At 39.7% G+C, this 20,222-nt stretch overlaps 1 protein-coding gene across 2 annotated transcripts in view; it reads left to right on the top strand.

Moving 5' to 3' along the window:
- stat6.L (signal transducer and activator of transcription 6 L homeolog) overlaps positions 1-16,985 on the top strand; it is an 80,940-nt gene extending 63,955 nt beyond the window's left edge. Inside the window, exons 12-21 of one of the 2 annotated variants that reach the window (XM_041581074.1) lie at positions 11-103; positions 3,245-3,445; positions 3,664-3,758; positions 3,940-4,076; positions 5,701-5,847; positions 9,326-9,389; positions 11,350-11,466; positions 12,620-12,688; positions 13,048-13,182; positions 15,681-16,985. In XM_041581074.1, the coding sequence (XP_041437008.1) occupies positions 11-103; positions 3,245-3,445; positions 3,664-3,758; positions 3,940-4,076; positions 5,701-5,847; positions 9,326-9,389; positions 11,350-11,466; positions 12,620-12,688; positions 13,048-13,182; positions 15,681-15,801 (1,179 nt within the window). In that variant the 3' untranslated portion in view covers positions 15,802-16,985. 2 annotated transcript variants of the gene reach the window in all.
- The last annotated feature ends 3,237 nt before the right edge of the window (positions 16,986-20,222 follow it).

Raw genomic sequence — 20,222 nt, 5'->3', positions numbered from 1 at the left:
TCCTTTGCAGGCCTTATCCCTACCTGTCGTGGTTATTGTTCACGGGAACCAGGACAACAATGCTAAAGCCACCATTCTGTGGGACAATGCTTTCTCAGAGGTGGTAAGTAAATACAACGCTCATAACTGAGAGCTTTTCTTACAAATTTTATTGTGTATTGCAATTGAAAATTCCATTGTATTCTACTAGCACTTGAAAGCTGGGCATTATTATTGATGGAAAATATTGAGTTTAAATTTCATTTTTAGAAGCTTAAAGACACTTTTCTGCTGATTTCCTGAGTAGGAATTGGCCTGCCTGCTTTTCTTTGTTGTAACTTTTGAAACAAAAGACTTGCCTCCATTTACATACAGCAGGGCAGCATAGCAACGTTTCGAGCCTCGCACGGCTCTTTTGTCAAGCTCGAGGCCCGAAACGTTGCTATGCTGCCCTGCTGTATGTAAATAAAGGCAAGTTTTATTCATCCCTGGAGTGCTGCCCATTTCTCTTCTGATTCCTGTGGCTCAGTGTGGAAGGACACTGCGGGAGGTGCACCCAATCAACCAAGAAAATTAACCAGGTGTGTGCCCCTCAAACCCCTGTTTGGAAGAAAAGACTTGCCTGACAAAAAAAAATCTAATGAGGTAATGTAATTAATAGTCATACGTTTGCAACTTGTCTAGTAACTCACAGCAACCAGTCATCAGGTAGCATTTACTGGTTTGCTGTTTGAAAATAAAAATCGGACTGGTTGCTATTGGTTACCAGATGTGAGCAAACTTCTATTCGATTACCCAAGTACATCACCATTTCATTGTTTATATTGTATATATTGTATATATGGTATCCCTAAAGGCAGGGGCGATCCTGGCTCCTCCGCCGCCCGAGGCAGCAGTAGTTGCTGCTGCCCCCCCTCCCCTGGAAACTTGCTCTTAAAGTACCAGAAGCAGCATTTTTGCTGCCCCTGTTACCTAGTGGGGCGCTGCCGCCTGAGGCGACAGTCTCAACTTGCCTCATTGGCGAAGCACCCTTGCCTAAAGGCTATGGCCAGACGGGGCCGAAATTAGCAGAATCCTCCTTCTTTTGCGTCCAGAAGCCTTGTGTCAGCTCCGGCACGAGCACACCTAGCTGAGTGTGTACACACCAGAGCCAACACAAGGGTTCCGGACACAAAGGAAGAAGGAGGATTCTGCTTGCGGTAGGGGCTGAGCACTGGGGATATGTACTCCCAGGGCCGCCATCAGGGGGGACAATTGTCACGGGTCCGGGCATGAAGGGGGGCCCGGGAGTGCTGCACTTTTGAAAGAGCTGGGCCCCCCTTGAGAGCGCCCGAGCCATGCGGCCACTTCTCAAGTCCCGAACGGGCAAAATGTGAAAGTGCTGAAAAGCCGAAGTTCCGAAGCCACGAAAACAGCCGAAACGGCGAAAAGACCGGCAGCTATGAAAATTGCCTAAGTCCCGAAGCGGTGAAAAGAACCAAAGTCATGAAAACAGCCGAAATTGAAGTCCTGAAGCGGCGAAAATACCCGAAGGCACGAAAACTGCCGAAATTTAAGTCCTGAAGTGGCGAAAAGACCCAAAGTCACGACAGGAGGCGAATTTGAAGTCCTGAAGCCTTGAGTTCAATTCTACTGAACGCCAATTTTATTTTATTTATTTTTTTAATCTCCTGGCCATTTTTATTTTAATAATCTATAGGCCCCTGCCACCAATGTTTTTTTTTTTTAAAAAAAAAAAAAATTTTAAGGCCCAAATTTTTTTTAACTTGAAAGGGGGGCCCTGGCGCCAATGTTTTTTTTAAAAAATATTCTTTGGGGCCCCAATTTTTTTTAAATTGTAAGGGGGGCCCTGGCGCAAATGTTTTTGTTTTTTGAAAATTTTGGGGGCCCTGGTGCCAAAGTTTTTTTTTTTTTTTTAACTTATAAGGGGGCCCTGACCATCAATAGCTTTTTTTAACTTGTGTGGGGGGGTTACTTTTTTAGCATTGATGTCTGTGTGGTCTTTTAACTGTGATGTGGAGTGGGCGGGATCTGGGGCGAGGCTTGGGCGCCAGTGTGGGCAAGGCCCAGGGGGCCCCAAAAATTTTGTTTTACGGGGCCTGTAATTTCTAATGGTGGCCTTGTGTACTCCTATATGTGTAATCCCCAGGGCGCCATCGCATGTGTGTGCATGGAGGTGGAGCGATGCACTCGCACTAGGACCCAAAGGCCTTGTCCAAGCCTGAAATCTGGGCCTGGCTTTTTGTGCCAAAATCAACTGCCAGTGCACTTACAGAATGAAGTGGATGTGAATAAATTGGTTTAGATTGTTTTTTTGCTCCATCTGTGTTTCTCCACAGGCAAAGAAACAGCCTAGTGCACCATTAGCTTTCAATACTCTGTTTTATATATCAGTAGCTTGGTGGAAAATACCATGGAGGATTAGTAACCAGACCAGATAATTAGATTACCGGAGCTCAGGCAATTCCAAGGCATAATGATCCCCTTCTCACAAAACAGTCACATCAAAGAGTAACTATCTACCTCGCAAGGACCAAACATGGAGTTGCTTCAATTCACCTGATGCCCTGGTTAGCTCAAGAAATAACCATTGATTGTTTGTGATTAAACCAATAGACGAGAAGTAAGTTCAGTACAATTAAATTGCCATTTAAACAGGGTTCTATGCTGGACCAATAAACAAAAGTAATTCCCAGCAATAAATAACAGAAATTGACCTTTAAACTGGACTGTCGTTGTTTTTCTAAGGGATTTGACCCAAAACATTCTGTGCAACCACAAACTACTTTTGCATTTAAAGGATTTACTGTGGGAGTTTCCTTATTTCTTTACTATTTATTGGCTATGCTACTTGGTAGCCAATTAAGCAGAATGATTATTGGATTGTTTATTACTATAATCCGCTCAATTGTGGCTGGATTTTGTTACGCTAAGGGAGAAATAGAAGATAGAAGAAACCTTAAGCCTCTGGGTGTCAAGTTCCCAAATATATTACTCTGTGCTCAAACCACACCAACAAGTCTACATATTCATACAAAAAGAATCTGATGTTTATGTGAATAGTCTTACTACTGACACCTATGATACTGTTTGATATATTCATTTATTATAGTAATGTACAACACAAGCCATAAATGGTAACTTAAGTAGGGTTATGACCATAGAGCAGTCTAATGGCTGCAGATCTGCCTAATGAGGATCTCTCTGGCCATTTAAAAGGTCAGTAGTCCTTGCTTTTGTAAATTTTTATGCCTTTATGTCTTAGGAACGTCGCCCCTTCTTTGTAGAGGAAAAGGTGCCCTGGTCCAAGATGTGCCACACCCTTAATATGAAGTTTGTTTCTGAAGTGGGGACAAAGCAAGAGCTGCAAAGAGAGCATTTTATGTTTCTTGCCCAAAAGATTTTCAATGACAACAGCTTAAATGATGACCAAGACCGGATGGTTTCATGGTCTCAGTTCAATAAGGTAATGAGTCTCTGATGAGCCATGTTTTCTTCTAGTATGGGAGATTTTGGTTATTGTAACATGTATAGTATATTCCACTATATAATATTGTTCATGTAAAGGGTTTGTTCATCATTAAGTTGTTGGGGTTAGTAGTAGCACAACATCAGAAACCTTTTATAGCCTACTTGACTTTTAGGAGAATTTCCAAAGCTTTCCTCCTTTTTTCTCTTTTAAAGGAGCCTCTTCGGGAAAGGAACTTTACATTTTGGCAGTGGTTTGATGGTGTTGTGGATCTCACCAAAAAGTGTTTGAAAGATTATTGGTCTGACAGGTGAGATAATATAATTTTTTGTTTGCGCAAAATGGCTACACTTGGGTCCATGCACTGGCTTTGGGGTTGGGGGCAAAGAATCATAATAAAAGCAATAAAAGACGATAGAAATGGCAGAATTAGAGATACCTTAGTGTGTTATTTAAGCTAATTGGATTTCTGGCTCTTTTTTATGTTTCAGGTTGATTATAGGCTTTATCAGCAAGCAGTATGTTCACACGCTACTAAGTACTCAGCCTGATGGAACCTTCCTCCTGCGTTTCAGCGACTCGGAGATTGGTGGCATCACCATAGCACATATTTTAAAGAGAGAGGACAGTGAGTTTTCCTGAAAACATATAAAATATTACAAACCAAAATATCCCCAACTGTTAACTGTATCATTAGTTAACTATATTTTCTTGGGCACCATGTGAACATGCAGATTGAAGTTTAGTGTATCATAGGGCTCTGCCAGCTACTTGGGTAGAAACATTAACACTTGTTCGTTGTTTGGTACAAATACTTGAAACCACAGACAACTTGAGTGTAGAAAATGTAGTCAAATGTTTTAAAGACATTTTATTGCTTCTGTCAGTGTTATTCTTGGCTGTTCGTCGCATTCTTTCTAATCTAAAAACTGCATTAAAAACAACATAAATGCAAGTTATACACTAAATGGCAATGTGTTGGGAGTTTCCTTAAATTAAAGGGATCTAGGGGTCTTTGTAGATAACAAGTTGTCTAATTCTGGGCAGTGTCATTCTGTGGCTACTAAAGCAAATAAAGTTCTGTCTTGCATAAAAAAAAGGGCATTAACTCAAGGGATGAAAACATAATTATGCCTCTTTATAGGTCCCTGGTGAGGCCTCATCTGGAGTATGCAGTTCAGTTTTGGACTCCAGTCCTTAAGAGGGATATAAATGAGCTGGAGAGAGTGCAGAGACTAAGTGCAACTAAATTGGTTAGAGGGACGGAAGACTTAAATTATGAGGGTAGACTGTCAAGGTTGGGGTTGTTTTCTCTGGAAAAAAGGCGCTTGCGAGGGGACATGATTACACTTTACAAGTACATTAGAGGACATTATAGACAAATGGCAGGGGACCTTTTTACCCATAAAGAGGATCACTGTACCAGAGGCCACCCCTTTAGACTAGAAGAAAAGAACTTTCATTTGAAGCAACGTAGGTGGTTCTTCACAGTCAGGACAGTGAGGTTGTGGAATGCACTGCCGGGTGATGTTGTGATGGCTGATTCAGTTAATGCCTTTAAGAATGGCTTGGATGATTTTTTGGACAGACATAATATCAAAGGCTATTGTGATACTAAACTCTATAGTTAGTATAGGTATGGGTATATAGAATTTTAATTAAAAGTAGGGAGGGGTGTGTGTATGGATGCTGGGTTTTCATTTGGAGGGGTTGAACTTGATAGACTTTGTCTTTTTTCAACCCAATTTAACTATGTAACTATGTAACTATGTAACTAACATGTACAGTATACTTTCACATGAATATAAATGGCAGGGTTCATTTACAATGCACAGCTCAGTGTTCCAAAATGCATAAAGGCTTCACTTTGAGCATTGCCATGGTGAATTGTGCAAAAAGCTACAGGCGCTCTGTTTTGGAACATGGAGACCTGCATCTCCCTTCACTAATACTGGTGTCATTCCAAGGTGCAAGTTCGGGAACCGCAGGAGTTGCAGCAAGCATCAGGGCCCTGTCCTTACTGCCAACCCTAAGGCAGACAGTAAGGACCGGGTAAGGGAATCCTGCTTTCAAAATCCCCTTCCCTTTTTTCATGGGTTCATTTACCCCAATTCCAGCAAAGGATGGGCTACTTGCTCAATCCCCAAATACTTCATTATTAAAGATGGATAATTTGCTACCTGTGAAGCATACAAGTGGTTAGTATTATATGTGATTCTTTACATAACAGTATTTATTCTGCTGTTTTCAAGACTCAGCACAGATCCAGAATATCCAACCATTCACTGCTAAAGATCTGAACATTCTTTCTCTTGGTGACCGCGTTAGAGATCTGAAACAGCTAAAATATTTGTACAGTAACAAATGCAAAGATGACGTCTTTGGAAGACACTACTCAAGTACGTAACCATTTATTATGTGTGTCTAGTTAGTGTTAATGTTCTACTAGTTGCATTTTATTTTCATGCTAAGCACCTCAGGCGGCAGCACAAAGGAAAGTGCCAGGCAGATCTGGGCCCGGGTGCTTATCGAATGTCCATGTACATGTGGCTAAATCAGTTCCTAGCTCCCTTCTTCCAGGCCCGGATTTATGGAAAGGCCACCAAGGCCCGGGCCAGTAAAGAACCTGCCAAGGCCAGGGCGGTATTACAAATTTACTGGTAATGTAGTTGCCGGTAAATTTGTAATACCTTTAAAAAAGCCCTTGGCCCGTCCTCAACTTATCTTTTTTTTCAGCCTTCTGGCCATTGCTCGACGTGGCTCTGCCCCCTTTTGTGGCACATTGCTTAGCCCCACCCCCTTTTGCATCATGGAATGCCCCCTTTTGTTCCCGCACCCCACCAGCCTGTAAAAACTTTTGGAAAAGGTGGCAACCATACCTAGGGAGGCAAGATTTTAGGGGGGGGCATTTCACCCAGCCACATGAAATACTATAGTTTATAAATTTCCCATAGCCAATTCTCAGTGCTACCGAACTGCATGAATACAAATGAAGGAGGGGACAGGGTTGAAGAACAGCAACGGGCCTTGGGGTGACCTCTATGTAAATCCAGCTCTGCCTTCTTCCATTTGCTAGCAGCTGAAACCCCTGGCTAAACTCGCAATTACCTGCCATCCCAGCGTGAAGCAGTGGCAAGCATATGATGCATCATCCTTCCCCCCCATGCTCCTTTGAAAAAATTTTCTTGCTTGAAACCGGTCCCTGGGGCAAAAAAGGATGGCGACCTGCTGGGTTACTGTGCCCCCTTATAAAATAATATATTGCCTAAATATATTTCATATATATTTTTACTTTAGGAAAACAGTATATTCTTTAAAGCTATTACTATTACACTTTGAACAATAGTTACCCATACTTTGAATGGCACAACAGTGGGTAGTATATGATTACAAACCTAAAGGGATACTGTCATGGGGGAAAAAAAAAATTTCAAAATGAATCAGTTAATAGTGCTGCTCCGGCAGAATTCTGCACTGAAATCCATTTCTCAAAAGAGCAAACAGATTTTTTTATATTCAATTTTGAAATCTGACATGGGGCTAGACATATTGTCAATTTCCCAGCTGCCCCAAGTCATGTGACTTGTGCTCTGATAAACTTCAATCACTCTTTACTGCTGTACTGCAAGTTGGAGTGATATCACCTCCTCCCTTCCTCCCCCCCCAGCAGCCAAACAAAAGAACAATGGGAAGGTAACCAGATAACAGCTCCCTAACACAAGATAACAGCTGCCTGGTAGATCTAAGAACAACACTCAATAGTAAAAACCCATGTCCCACTGAGACACATTCAGTTACATTGAGAAGGAAAAACAGCAGCCTGCCAGAAAGCATTTCTCTCCTAAAGTGCAGGCACAAGTCACATGACCAGGGGCAGCTGGGAAATTGACAAAATGTCTAGCCCCATGTCAGATTTCAAAATTGAATATAAAAAATTCTGTTTGCTCTTTTGAGAAATGGATTTCAGTGCAGAATTCTGCTGGAGTAGCACTATTAACTGATGCGTTTTGAAAAAAACATGTTTTCCGATGACAGGATCCCTTAACATTAGTTACCCACACTTTGAAAGAGACAGAAGTGTGTAGAGAATGTATTCATCCCCCCTCTTGTGCAATGCACCAAAACGTGTTTAAACTGCAGTGACCTAAAGTTGTTTGTAGCCTAACAGAGTATGGAATGTAGAAAATTACTGTTCAGTAGTCAGAATTTTACGGTAACAACTATCTGAAGATTATGGAGGCTGGCCTGTATAATCTCAAATATTGTGCAGTCACTGATGATTAACAAAAGTAAATAGAGTGTAAAAAAGATATCCAACATCGTCCAATACAAGCAGTGGCTTTCTTCAATCCACTAAAGAATATTTTGGAAGCACAAGAATAATATAAGTGCACCTGATCTAGCCAAAACTGCTTTAGACACACTAAAGAAATGAATCACTGCTCATTGCCTACCATTGTGTAATTCCTTCTGTGCAAGTGCATACATTTTCACAAGCAAGAGGGTTCAGTTAGAGTAGCTAGGTGATCATAAAGGGGTTAAGCCATAAAACCAAATCATGGTTTATCCCATATGATGGCCCTAACTATTTCCTTGTGGTCATGTTTTTCATAAGTTAGCAAGTCCCAGCTCAGGGGCAGATTTACTAAAGGGCGCAGGCGTAACTTCGCTAGCAAAAGAGACATAAACTATACAATGGGCTCGTGTATATGGCAATATAACAACTCTTTTATTAAGGTTCCCTGGACTTGTGTAGTGTAATGTATTTGCTGCAACATATACGTCCATTCAACTTTACAATTTCCCGACATATGCAAATTAGCCTGCGCGAAGACCTCTAACGAAGCTGCAGTAGGCATAATTGAATGTTAGTGCATCTTTGCTTTAATTGCCGAAGTAACGCTAGCGAATATTGGCGCCCTGGAAGCAGCTTTGCATCTTAGTAAATTAGCATTGTCTGAGCGAATATTCATCTGGTGAAGTGTAGCGATGGGTGCGAAGCCGTTGCTGGCGAATTTTCGTTGGTTAGTGAATGTGCCCCTTAGGAAAAGTACCCAGAGTATAAACAGAGGAGAGACCAACAACCATTTTTTTAGACACAAGACTACCATTAAAGGGTTAGAACACCACATAGAAATTTGGTCTGTTTTCCATCTCCTGTGAGAATAAGAATACATCATGAAGTCTATTTATTATGCTGTGTAAAACAATATTCACCGCAAAAATGGTGTAAAAATGGCGAATTTATCAAGGTGTATTTTATGTTATGGCATGCAAACACCAGATTTACCTTCATTATTTTACACTGCTTCAGATGTTTGTAAGTACATTAAGTTCCAGCAGAAGTTGCTCAAAGAGAAAGCTTGCTAAAAAAAAATACGTCATTTTTGGCAAACTATTCTGCCATTTTTTACACCACATAATAAATCTGCCCCCAAGTGTGTCTCTGAGTTTGCAGTCAGTCTAGAGCCCAAACCCAGACTATTGCTGGAAAAAGAACCCATTCCCCCAAATTACTTCAGTTATGAGTTACTATCAGTTAGGTGTTTGATACATGAATGGGTCTGTTATCCGGAATCCCGTTATCCAGAAAGCTCTGAAGTACGGGATGACCATCTCCCATAGACTACATTTCATCCAAATAAAACACATTTTTAAAAATGATTTCCTTTTTCTCTGTAAATATAAAACTGTACCTTGTAATTGATCCCGATTAAGATATAATTAATCCTTATTGGAAGCAAACCCAGGTTTATCTAATGTTTAAATGAATCCGTTATCTGGAAATCCCAGGTCCCAAGCATTATGGATAACAGGTCCCATATATGTTTTACAAACTTCAACTCTGTTTCATTTACCTCCTTTTTATTTACTTAGAAAAAACTTCCAAAACGCCTGATGGATACACCCCAACATTGATAACATTAAAGGTTGCTGGCGGGTAGGTATACACTGAAGTCAGAATATATATTGGATATGAATCATTTTTATTTTTACCCAAATGGCAAATCCTTTATATTTATGATGGTACAACAAGCCAAAGCTATTTATAGGTTAAATTATATTCCAAAACAAATGTGTCCTCTGTGAGTAAAAATTATTGTCTTCGGTAATGATAATAACACTTACTGAGATTAATGGGTTTAATTATTTACTAAATCTCGATTTTTTTTTCTGGTCGAGCTTTTTTGGGGAAAACTCAAATTTTTCATGGTAAAAAAACTAGAATTTTTAGAGATTTATTATATCCTGAAGCTGCTAAAAGGCTGAATCTGAAAATCTGCTGTCTCAAACCTGTCGAGGTCATGTAGAAGTCAATGGGAGATGTCCCTTTTGCAATTTGCGTTTCGGTAGATAATACGAAAAATTTTGGGTTTTTGGGAGATAACTCAAAACAAAACAAGCAATTTGGGGTGTCAAAACCGAAAAATTCATGTTTTCGCTCAATTTCATTGAGTCTTTTCCTGCACTGAATTTTTCAAGTTATTTTATTGATAAAAAAGATAAATCGTGCATGGGAGTTTGGTCGAGCTTGGTTTACTAAAAACCGGAAAATTTGTAGAATTCATGTTTTCGCTCCATTTCATTGAGTCTTTTCCCGTACTGAATTTTTCGAGTTATTTTATTGATAAAAAAGATAAATCGTGCATGGGAGTTTGGTCGAGCTTGGTTTACTGAAAACCGAAAAAATTGTAGAATTCATGTTTTCGCTCCATTTCATTGAGTCTTTTCCCGTACTGAATTTTTCGAGTTATTTTATTGATAAAAAAGATAAATCGTGCATGGGAGTTTGGTCGAGCTTGGTTTACTGAAAACCGAAAAAATTGTAGAATTCATGTTTTTGCTCGATTTCATTGAGTCTTTTCCCGCACTGAATTTTTCGAGTTATTTTATAGATAAAAAAGATAAATCGTGCATGGGAGTTTGGTCGAGCTTGGTTTACTGAAAACCGGAAAAATTGTAGAATTCATGTTTTCGCTCGATTTCATTGAGTCTTTTCCCGCACTGAATTTTTCGAGTTATTTTATTGATTAAAAAGATAAATCGTGCATGGGAGTTTGGTCGAGCTTGGTTTACTAAAAATATGAGATAAATTTGAGTTTTAGTAAATAAACTCCTAAATGTATATGTAATGACTTGAAGGAAAAGGAACTGTACACCCTCAGGTGGTGACAAAATAAGAAATCTTATCAAAAAGTCAACTTCATCTACAGTTACATTATGTTGAAGATAAAAAAAGAAAAGAAATAAGGTGGAAAGGCATAGGGGCCCATTTACTTAGCTCGAGTGAAGGAATAGAATAAAAAAAACTTCAAATTTCGAATGGTTTTTTTGGCTACTTCGACCATCGAATTGGCTACTTCGACCTTCGACTACGAACGATTGAACTAAAAATCTTTCGAATATTCGACCATTCGATAGACGAAGTACTGTCTCTTTAAAAAAAAAACTTTGACCGCCTACTTCGCCACCTAAAACCTACTGAAGTGCAATGTTAGCCTATGGGTAAGGTCCCCATAGGCTTTCTAATGTTTTTTTGGTCAAAGAAAAATCGTTCGATCGATGGATTAAACGATTCGAACGATTTTTCGTTCGTTCGATCAAACTATTTGCGGTAAATCCTTCGACTTCGATATTCGAAGTCGAAGGATTTACATTCGGCAGTCGAATATCGAGGGTTAATTAACCCTCGATATTTGACCCTATGTAAATCTGCCCCATAATGTCTGGGAGATGGTCGTTGAGGAAAGTGGTTTCCAAATTGGCAGGAAAACAAATATTTATATCCTTATTAAAACAACATATTTATGCTGCAAGAGGTAAAAGTACACTCACTGGTTCTTTATATGAGTTATATTTATTCTCAGGTGTTGAGCAGCCATGTTTCTTTATTTTTACAGGGATACCACCAACCCAGTTAACCCCCTGATCAGTAACGAACCAACATGGCCGGTTAATGGAGTGGGAGCAATTGGTAGTATCTCACCGCCGCCGCCACCACCACCAAGACCCTTACAGTAAGGCACCGGAGGATACTCGTAGCCCAGCTCCTATGTTTATTTCTAGTACATTATTTTCAGCCATCTACTCTAACAATGGCAAATAGTATCATTTTCTTCTGCCATTCTACATTATCTATCGTTTATTTCAAAGCTTTATAGGGAAGGCATTATTTAAAAATAATGGAGCTAGGACATTTACTAGGCTGATGCCGAAAGTGCATGTGAAGTAAGTCTGAATGTGGGAGTGTCATATTTACAACATGAGATATGTATAGATAATATACATTGCCAATGAAACTGCCTTATACATACCCAAATTCAAAACTATTCTGTTTTAGAGGTTCATGGTTTCTAAATGTGTAAGGGAAAATACATACCCTCATTTAAGATAAAGGCACAGATTATTGAGCATATTTTCTGATGCATTTGTACAAGCTGAAACCATCCCAGATGCCAACTGAACTGTACATCTGAAGAAGCCAAAACACCCCAGAATCACTACACCCCTAAATGACAGGCAATGTAGGGGGTTATTTGCCATCGAGTACAAGGTACTATTTTTTATTACAGAAAAATAGAGCAATATAAATACAGGTATGGGATCCGTTATCCAGAAACCCTTTATCCAAAAAGCTCCAAATTACAGGAAGACCATCTCCCATATATTCCAGTTTAATAAAGTAATTCAAGTCTTTAAAAAATATTTCCTTTTTCCCTGTAATAAGACAGTTCCTTGTACTTGATCCAAGATAAGATATAAATGATCCTTATTGGAGACAATGCAATTCTTTAAGGTTTAAAGGTTTAAATGTTTTTTTAATAGACTTGAGGTATGGAGATCCATATTTTCTTTATCTGGAAAACCCCAGGTCTCAAGCATTCACATAAAATGTCCTATACCTGTATCTATCTATCTATCTATCTATCTATCTATCTATCTATCTATCTATCTATCTATCTATCTATCTATCTATCTATCTATCTATTTAGAATTATTGTCTTAAAACATCAGTAATTCTGAGTTTTATGGATATAGTGTTTCTGGATAAGGGATTCAATAACTGTATTGCTATATCCAGAAACTTGGAATTACTGGAGTTTTAAGCAAATTATTTCACTGCGCACTGTAGCAGCTTCTGCATTTTTTTTAACATGCATTTGTTTTTAGGCCACCCATCTTTCATCACGTTGAAGGCCATCCTACTCCACCCTACTCCACTCCAGACTTTGTACCCATGTAAGTTATCCATGATACCTCATAACATTTATCAGTTTATATGGAGCTTATGAGTGTTGTGCTGCTCCTTCCTATCTATGACTAGGTTTACTCTGACCTGGCAATGTACTCTCGGCACTGCCAACAGATTTCTGCTACTGAAATTTTTTAACAAGAGCAGATAGGAAGCCATAACGTTTGGTCAACTGGCCTTGTCAGGAAAAGGGATAAAATCACTGCTACAGGATATGACACTGAATTTCAAAGTCAGCTAATGAAAGCGTTAGAAAGCTATGTCCTTATATACTGTTTACAGACAAATATAACATTGGATATGAAAGACAAGGGCATGCTTCTCAGTTCTTGCTTTCATATTTTAGGTTGCCTTATCCTGAGGGGTGTGATCCAGGATTGCAGTGGAATGGACCGATCTTCATTCCTCCAGTGCAAATCATGCCGCCACAACCCTTTCACTCGCAAGAACCATTTCCCAACATGGTCCTAAACCCAAATGAGTAAGTGTCATCTTCATGCTAACATTAGCTTCATGTGCCCATATTTGTTTCATTTGCAGGAGGCTAAAGTTAGAGGTTCGTTTTGCTCCCCCTTTTAGACACATCAGAGCTAGGAATGTTTGCCACTGCTATGGTCACAATTGTCCCCAAAGTCCATGTTTATAAGGATGACTGTATCCTACAGTTTTCCTGCTGGAATACATTTTCTCCTACACAAGTACAGACATGGGACCTATTGTCCAGAATGCTCGGGAACTGGAGTTTTCCAGCAAATGGATCTTTCCATAAGGATTCATTATATCTTAGGTTGGCTCAAGTACAAGGTACTGCTTTATTTTTACAAAGAAAAAGGAAATATTTTATAAACATTTAGATTATTTGGATAAAAAGTAGTCTATAGAAGATGACCTTTCTGTAATTCGGAGCTTTCTGGATAATAGGTTTCCGGATAATAGATCCAATACCTGTACTATGGTACAATGAAATGAAAGTATACAAGCATACAGGAAGTTGTACCTGTAAATACAATGGGGGTGATTAATTAACGCTCTTATTTGAATTTTTGGCTGCAATACAAGCTTTTTTTTAGCTAAAACTCACAAATTCAAATTTCAGAGATTTATTATGCACAACAAACTTGAATTTATAAATTCGGCATCTAAAATTTGCCAAGTTCATGTAGAACTCAATGGAAGTTTTTTCAATTCAAGTTTTTTCTGAGTTTGGTTGAATATTGTTGAGCTTGTAAACTCACAAATTCCAGGTGTTTGAGTCTTTTTTTCCCACAATAAGCAAAGCAGTGAACAATGTCCTATTAAAGGCTGAAAACTAAAAAAGGCTACTGGTTTCCATCTGTGACCAGATAAACAAACAGTAATGAATTCATGGCCACCATTGGGGGGGGAGGGGGTACTGCTGTCCCTGGCCTGAATGATTTTGTATAGCCGGGCTCCTGCCATCAGTGAGCTGCAGACTTCGGGTGGGCTGGAGCTCCGGTGCCTGCATCTTGCTTTGTGTGCTCTGATTCGCCAGTGCAGTGTAAGTCCCGGTAAAGCCGCATGGGGATTGGATGGATTAAGTTTGAACCTCCCCTCCAGTTTATGCAACGATATGCGGCTTTACCGGGACTTACACTTCACTGATGAATCAGAGCAAAGGAAACTGATGATACAGGCACCTGAGCTCCCTGGCTAAAGTAAGAACAGTGTTCTTATTTCTTATAATTTGTAGGGGCCCTGGCCACATATGGTTTTTTTTAATAACTTGTAGGGGCCCTGGGCACTAATGATATTTTTATTAAAATAACTCGTGTGGATCCTGGCCACTAATGATATAAATATAAAACAACTTGTAAAGGCCCTGGCCACATATGTTTTTTTTAATAACGTGTAGGGGTCCTTGTTGCAAATGTTTGTTTTAAATAACTTGTAGGGGCCCTGGCCGCTAATGATTTTTTTGCACATGTTTTTTTAATACCTTGTAGAGGTCCGTGGCCACCAATCTTTTTTTTTTCTTTAACTTGTAGGGGACCCTGACCATCAAAACTTGTAGGGGGGCCCTGGACACCAACATTATTTTTTTTAACTTGTAGGGGGTAGGTGCCATGGGGGGCCTAGAAAATGTTGTTGTGCAGGGCCCCGTGATTTCTGATGAATGAATTTATATAGTGACTATGGTTGCCACCCAGTTGGTATTTAACTGTCCCAGCCAGTAAATCACCAGCTAGGGCTGGGGCCAGAATTTACCAGACTCTCTCTGCTGACAGATAACCCCTTATATGGATAGCCTGCTTCCCCATTACTCCACCCATTTTCCCACCTACTCCTCACAGTGATGTCATCATCCTGCCCCATATGACGTCACCACCCACTTCCCCGATGCAAAGGACGGTTTTAGTCAAGAAAAAAGATGGCAACCCTAATAGTGATTCCGGCAAAAAATGTTCCCCATCTACAATAACAAATAGAAACCAGCCATAGGTTCTTTAATGAGAGCAAATGTTTGCCTGTGTGTCTGCATAAGCTAGCATGTCTTGTAGAACTTACTGCAATGCTTGTAGAATTACTGCTACCAGCAACAGTCAGAGGCTGACTATTAATATTGCTCAACAACTTTTGAAATGTTTATCTTGGGCAGGGGTACAGTGAGTGACAATAACCTTACTTTCGCTATTGACTTGTAGCATGTGAATATTACTGAAAGGGTCAGTACACTCCCGATTTTCAACAATAAGCTCAATGAAAAGGGCTGGCGCTGAGAATACCTCTTCCCTATTTTCTATACCTTCATTAAGAGAGGTGAACACCATCACAGTAAATCAGAAAACGAATCAAAGTGATTTGTGATTTTTCCATAATATAACTTAAAATATCCTATACTGAAACATGTCTTCTAATATTCCATAGCAATGCACCAGGTATGCTTTACATACTGCTATTCCCTTTACCCTCTGGCTTTATTCTGACTTATGAATCCTTTCATCTCTCTTGTGATGGCAGTATCAACATGATGGACGAACTCCAAACCATCGAGGACGCCTTAGGAGAGGATTTCAGTTCATCCCATGTGTTGGCCCCACTGAGCATAGTCCACGATACAGATACCAACTGGATGGAGTGAATGCAAATGCCCGGACTCACTGCAATTTTGTCTCTCCCCATATACATAAACATAATAAGCTCTGCCGCCTGTGAAACTTCATTTCTAAGTGCAAACCAACAGATCCCAACTTGTAACTGCTTACAATATATGGCTCGTGTTTGAATCTCTTTCCCTTTTGGATAAAGATGATATTTTGCATTATGGTAAAGAGATACAGCGGGGAAGAGGTTAGTTTTAGGAATGCAGGAATATGAATTCAAGCCCACGTGAATCAGCCTACATCTTGATCTGCAGCTTTCTGGCAAAGACTAGGCTTGGCTTCATAGCATCTGGTGTTCTGCGTGGGCAGCACTAAGCAGGGTGGTTTTCAGGTCTGACCTTTCCTGTGTGTGTGTAGGCAGCACTCCTAAACACTGAATTCCTTTAGCAGAGAGCTAGGGGCTGGGGATTTCTGACTGCCTGCCTTAGTGCTCTTTGATATCATTAAACGATTTTATATTTCAAATGCACCTAGAGTTTCCTTTTGCAAAATTGACCCAAATAATTCAATTACAATAGCTTTATTACTGGGATTTCTATCCGAACAAATGCTATATGCAGTTGTTTGGCCTCAATGCATCATGTTCATGGATTGATTTTTTGTTCTCCCCGCTCTACCGCTGCCAAGCCAAAAAGAATAAAGGGAAATGGGGAGCCCTGAGACACCCGCAAGCTTTTGACTATACTTTTATTTACATTCGGATGAACAGATCCAATGGTCCTGGAAAAAATCAAGATGACAGGAGAACATTGTGATGGATTGGAAAACCCTGTACAACATGAAACAGAGCCGCAAGTTTATATTGGGAAGATTAATTTGCTCTTTGATCCTAGAGAAAGCAAACTCGTCGGCTGCTACTGTATTTGTAGATGTCTGGCATAGCACCATTTCCATAATCATTAATCCAACATAACTCAGCTAAGGAAATATAAGGAACTGCTTCGGAGAACAACCTATTAATAAGCAAAGTAGTAACAAGACCAAGTATTCGCTTGGGCTTATTGCATGGAACAAGAATAAAAAGACTACACATGAGAAGGGCAAACCACAGAAATGTATTACTTTTACATTCAAGATTATTCTACCTTTATTACGAGAGCAGATGTATTGTAAAAGTGAAACATGTATATCACAGTCAATTATTAAATCTTATATTATTTGTCTTGGGTTTCACATTATTTTGGTGTTGAAAGCTAAGCCTGCAGCTGCTCACTTGGAATTTATATACTGTAGATGCCAGGGAATAAAATCCATAGTCAGTATGACTAGGAAATGTGCTCTAAAAAAGCATTTACTGTACATATGATTTCCTCTTAGCACTACGGAAAATATGGCATCAATACTTGAGTGAGGAGGCCTTGCATACTCATTTGTATCCAAAGCAGAACAAATCACTCCTACAGTTTTCACTTTCGTGGAATATCATAGGCTAACACTCACTTACTGGGGTTTAAAGCACAGTCATGGCAGGGCATGTTTTTATTTACGTCCCTGATTCTACAGTACATAAGCTCATAAGAAAACCCTGCACTACAATAATGAACCCCAATAAGGTGGAATAGGTCAACAGTCAGGATCTGAGCAGCAACTGCCCTGGTTGTGATTGAAAACCCAGTGAAAGAACTTTAGCCTATGTTATTTCATAAAAACGGAAACCCAGTGATACTGGGTTTCCTTCCCAGGATTCGTTCTGCTTGCTGTAAGGTCAGGGTCGGACTGGACTGCCGCTCCCTGCGTCTCTGCTTCTCTTCCTTCCGCGGCACAAGCAGGCGAGCAGGGGGTGGTCGCGGCATTACATTTTTATCAGATAATACAGGTATGGAACCTGTTAACCAAAATGCTTGGGACCTGGGGCTTTTTGGATAATAAATCTTATGTAATTAGGATCTTCATAGCTTAAGTCTACTAGAAAATCATGTAAACCCAATAGGCTGGTTTTGCTTCCAATAAGGATTTATTATATCTTCGTTTGGATCAAGTACAAGGTACTTTTTACAGAGAAAAAGAAAATAATTTTTAAATATCTGGATTATTTGATAAAATGGAGTCTATGGGAGATGGCCTTTTAGTAGTTTGGAGCTTTCTGGATAATGGGTTTATGGATATTATCTAAGGCTCCATTGAATACAATGGACTGGGTTGGGTTTTGTTTAGACAACTGATAAAAGATGGCTAAACACGTCAGAGTTGCTAACCTACGTCTTGCAATAAAATCCACAAATTTTCACAAGCTTTTTTGTAAGTACAATATGGAAGTTAACATGTCAGGTTAAACCATTTTAATGTTGGCCTTAACGGAACTTCAAAAATTAACAATAAAATAATAAATAATGCTGTTCTAACATCTGTACCCTGGCGGTTTCAGAACACTTCACACGTCCATTCATGCAACTCTCACAAGTAACACCAGTATCTAGGAGTTGCATGACACATTGGATAATCCTATCACAGTAACTACACAGAATCTACACCTCTGTGAATTTCTTCAGATGTCACTTCTTTGAAGAGTTACAATGTGCCATTGTGATTGGATTAGTGGAAGAGTTTATATGGCGAGAACTTCCCACACCAGTCAGTTGAACTGAAGAAGCTGCTCGGATGAGTAGTGAAACGTCTTCATTGATTACTCAGCAAGTCCAGTTGTTTTAAATTTACCTATACTAGATATACCATGACCTGGATGAATGAAAATCTTTATAGTCAATAAAATAATTACATGTTTAAAAGGATGACATTCAGAAGTTGAATGACTGAAAAATAGCCAGGGCCGATCAGGTTGTACAAACTAAATATTGTTTTTATCTTCCACCAAACCAAGCAGAAAGAGAAAAGTGATTAGAATAAACCAGAATACTCAAATTCCTCGTCCCGACTAATTTTTTAAACCTATGATCACTGGCTGATTTTCTTCTAGATAACGGTCAGGCAATCATTTTCAGAGGGCCCCATACACAGGCCCATAAGCTGCTGACCTCAGTGCAGAAGGAGCAAATCGGCAACATATATCAACTCGTGTATGACCACCTCTAGAGGGAATCTAAACCAAATTAAATGTATTCATGGAAATTACTGAGAGTAGTGATTTTATTTTAATTTCAGTGATATTAGGAGTTTTAGGCAAGCAGTGCACTTTCTATGCACTTCTTTTATTCAGTGAACCCTCAGGTTGCTGACTCTCAATCTAACGATCAATTAATTTTTTGATCAACTTTAATGGTGGGTGGACTGTTCCACCGACTCTATTTGGACAGTGAGCAAAAGCATCAAGCAAAATCCCACCCTTTTGTTCACATTCAAAAAGCACTTGCAAAGGGGACATTTTGTACCGTGCACCAGACAAAAAAAGGTACAGAGCCCAGAGCCAGCAGGAACAAGCTAGCCCTGTCTTACCGACTGCTCCTTTGGCCTATGCCGTTCCTAACTGGTACATCTGAGCAGAAGGGAGAATGCCTACATGCCTTCCGTCCCTCGTGAATAAAATTAATGCCATACACAGGCAGTGATGTATTGAAGGGGCAGACACAGGTCTTTGTGCTCCATTTTGGGCAGTTTGTGCCAGTTTTTGCAATTTGTACCCTGCCCTGCTATATGTAAACAAGGATTTATATTTTTCATCAGTACAGTGCTTGGGTTTCCATCATATGTATTTATACACTCATGAAATACAGTGAGATCCACATCCCTGTGCTCCTCTTTTGTATTCACAGGGCTGCATACAGAAGCAGGAGGGCAGCATATCAGTATTAAGTGTAGGATCCCTTGCTCAGTGTGAGATACACTTATCACCTTGTGCTGGATTTTTTAATCTGGAGTAAGGTTCAGAGTCCAGACCACACCTGACAATGCTATAGGCTCAAGAATAAATTCGCCAGGTGAGAATTCGCAGCAAATTTCTGTGTTTTGCTGCCGGCGAATAAATTAGTGAAACTGCGGAGAAAATTTGCCGGTGAAAAATCAGCTGCGTCAAAAAAACTTCAGGCACGCGTCGTGCACAGAAAAATTGTCGTGCATCAAAATTATTCAGACACCCATTGACTTTAGTGCATTTGGACAAAATAGGCATGTCCATCACTAGCCAAGATGTGAATCCCAAATAAGTAAAGGCTCAATCACTGACAGACACATACAGGTATGGAATCTACTGATGGCAACTCACCCCTTGTCACGATAATGTGATAAAATTGGACTTTTAATAACCTAATTGCCTTAATCTAAATGGTAACATGAAATAAAGCCACAAAAATACCAAGAGTGAATCATGTTGCTCATAACATGTCTGGTACAAAAACCCCATTATGCAATGCTCCGAAAATACAGGAATATCACTTCTCGTAGTGTCCTCTTTAAACAAAACAAGTCTGTGCATTTCCCTGTAACAATTAGACAGCCCACTTGATTG

This window comes from Xenopus laevis, chromosome 2L (genome assembly GCF_017654675.1).
Source record: "Xenopus laevis strain J_2021 chromosome 2L, Xenopus_laevis_v10.1, whole genome shotgun sequence".
NCBI lineage: Eukaryota > Metazoa > Chordata > Amphibia > Anura > Pipidae > Xenopus > Xenopus laevis.
This window is presented reverse-complemented; position numbering and strand designations above follow the sequence as displayed.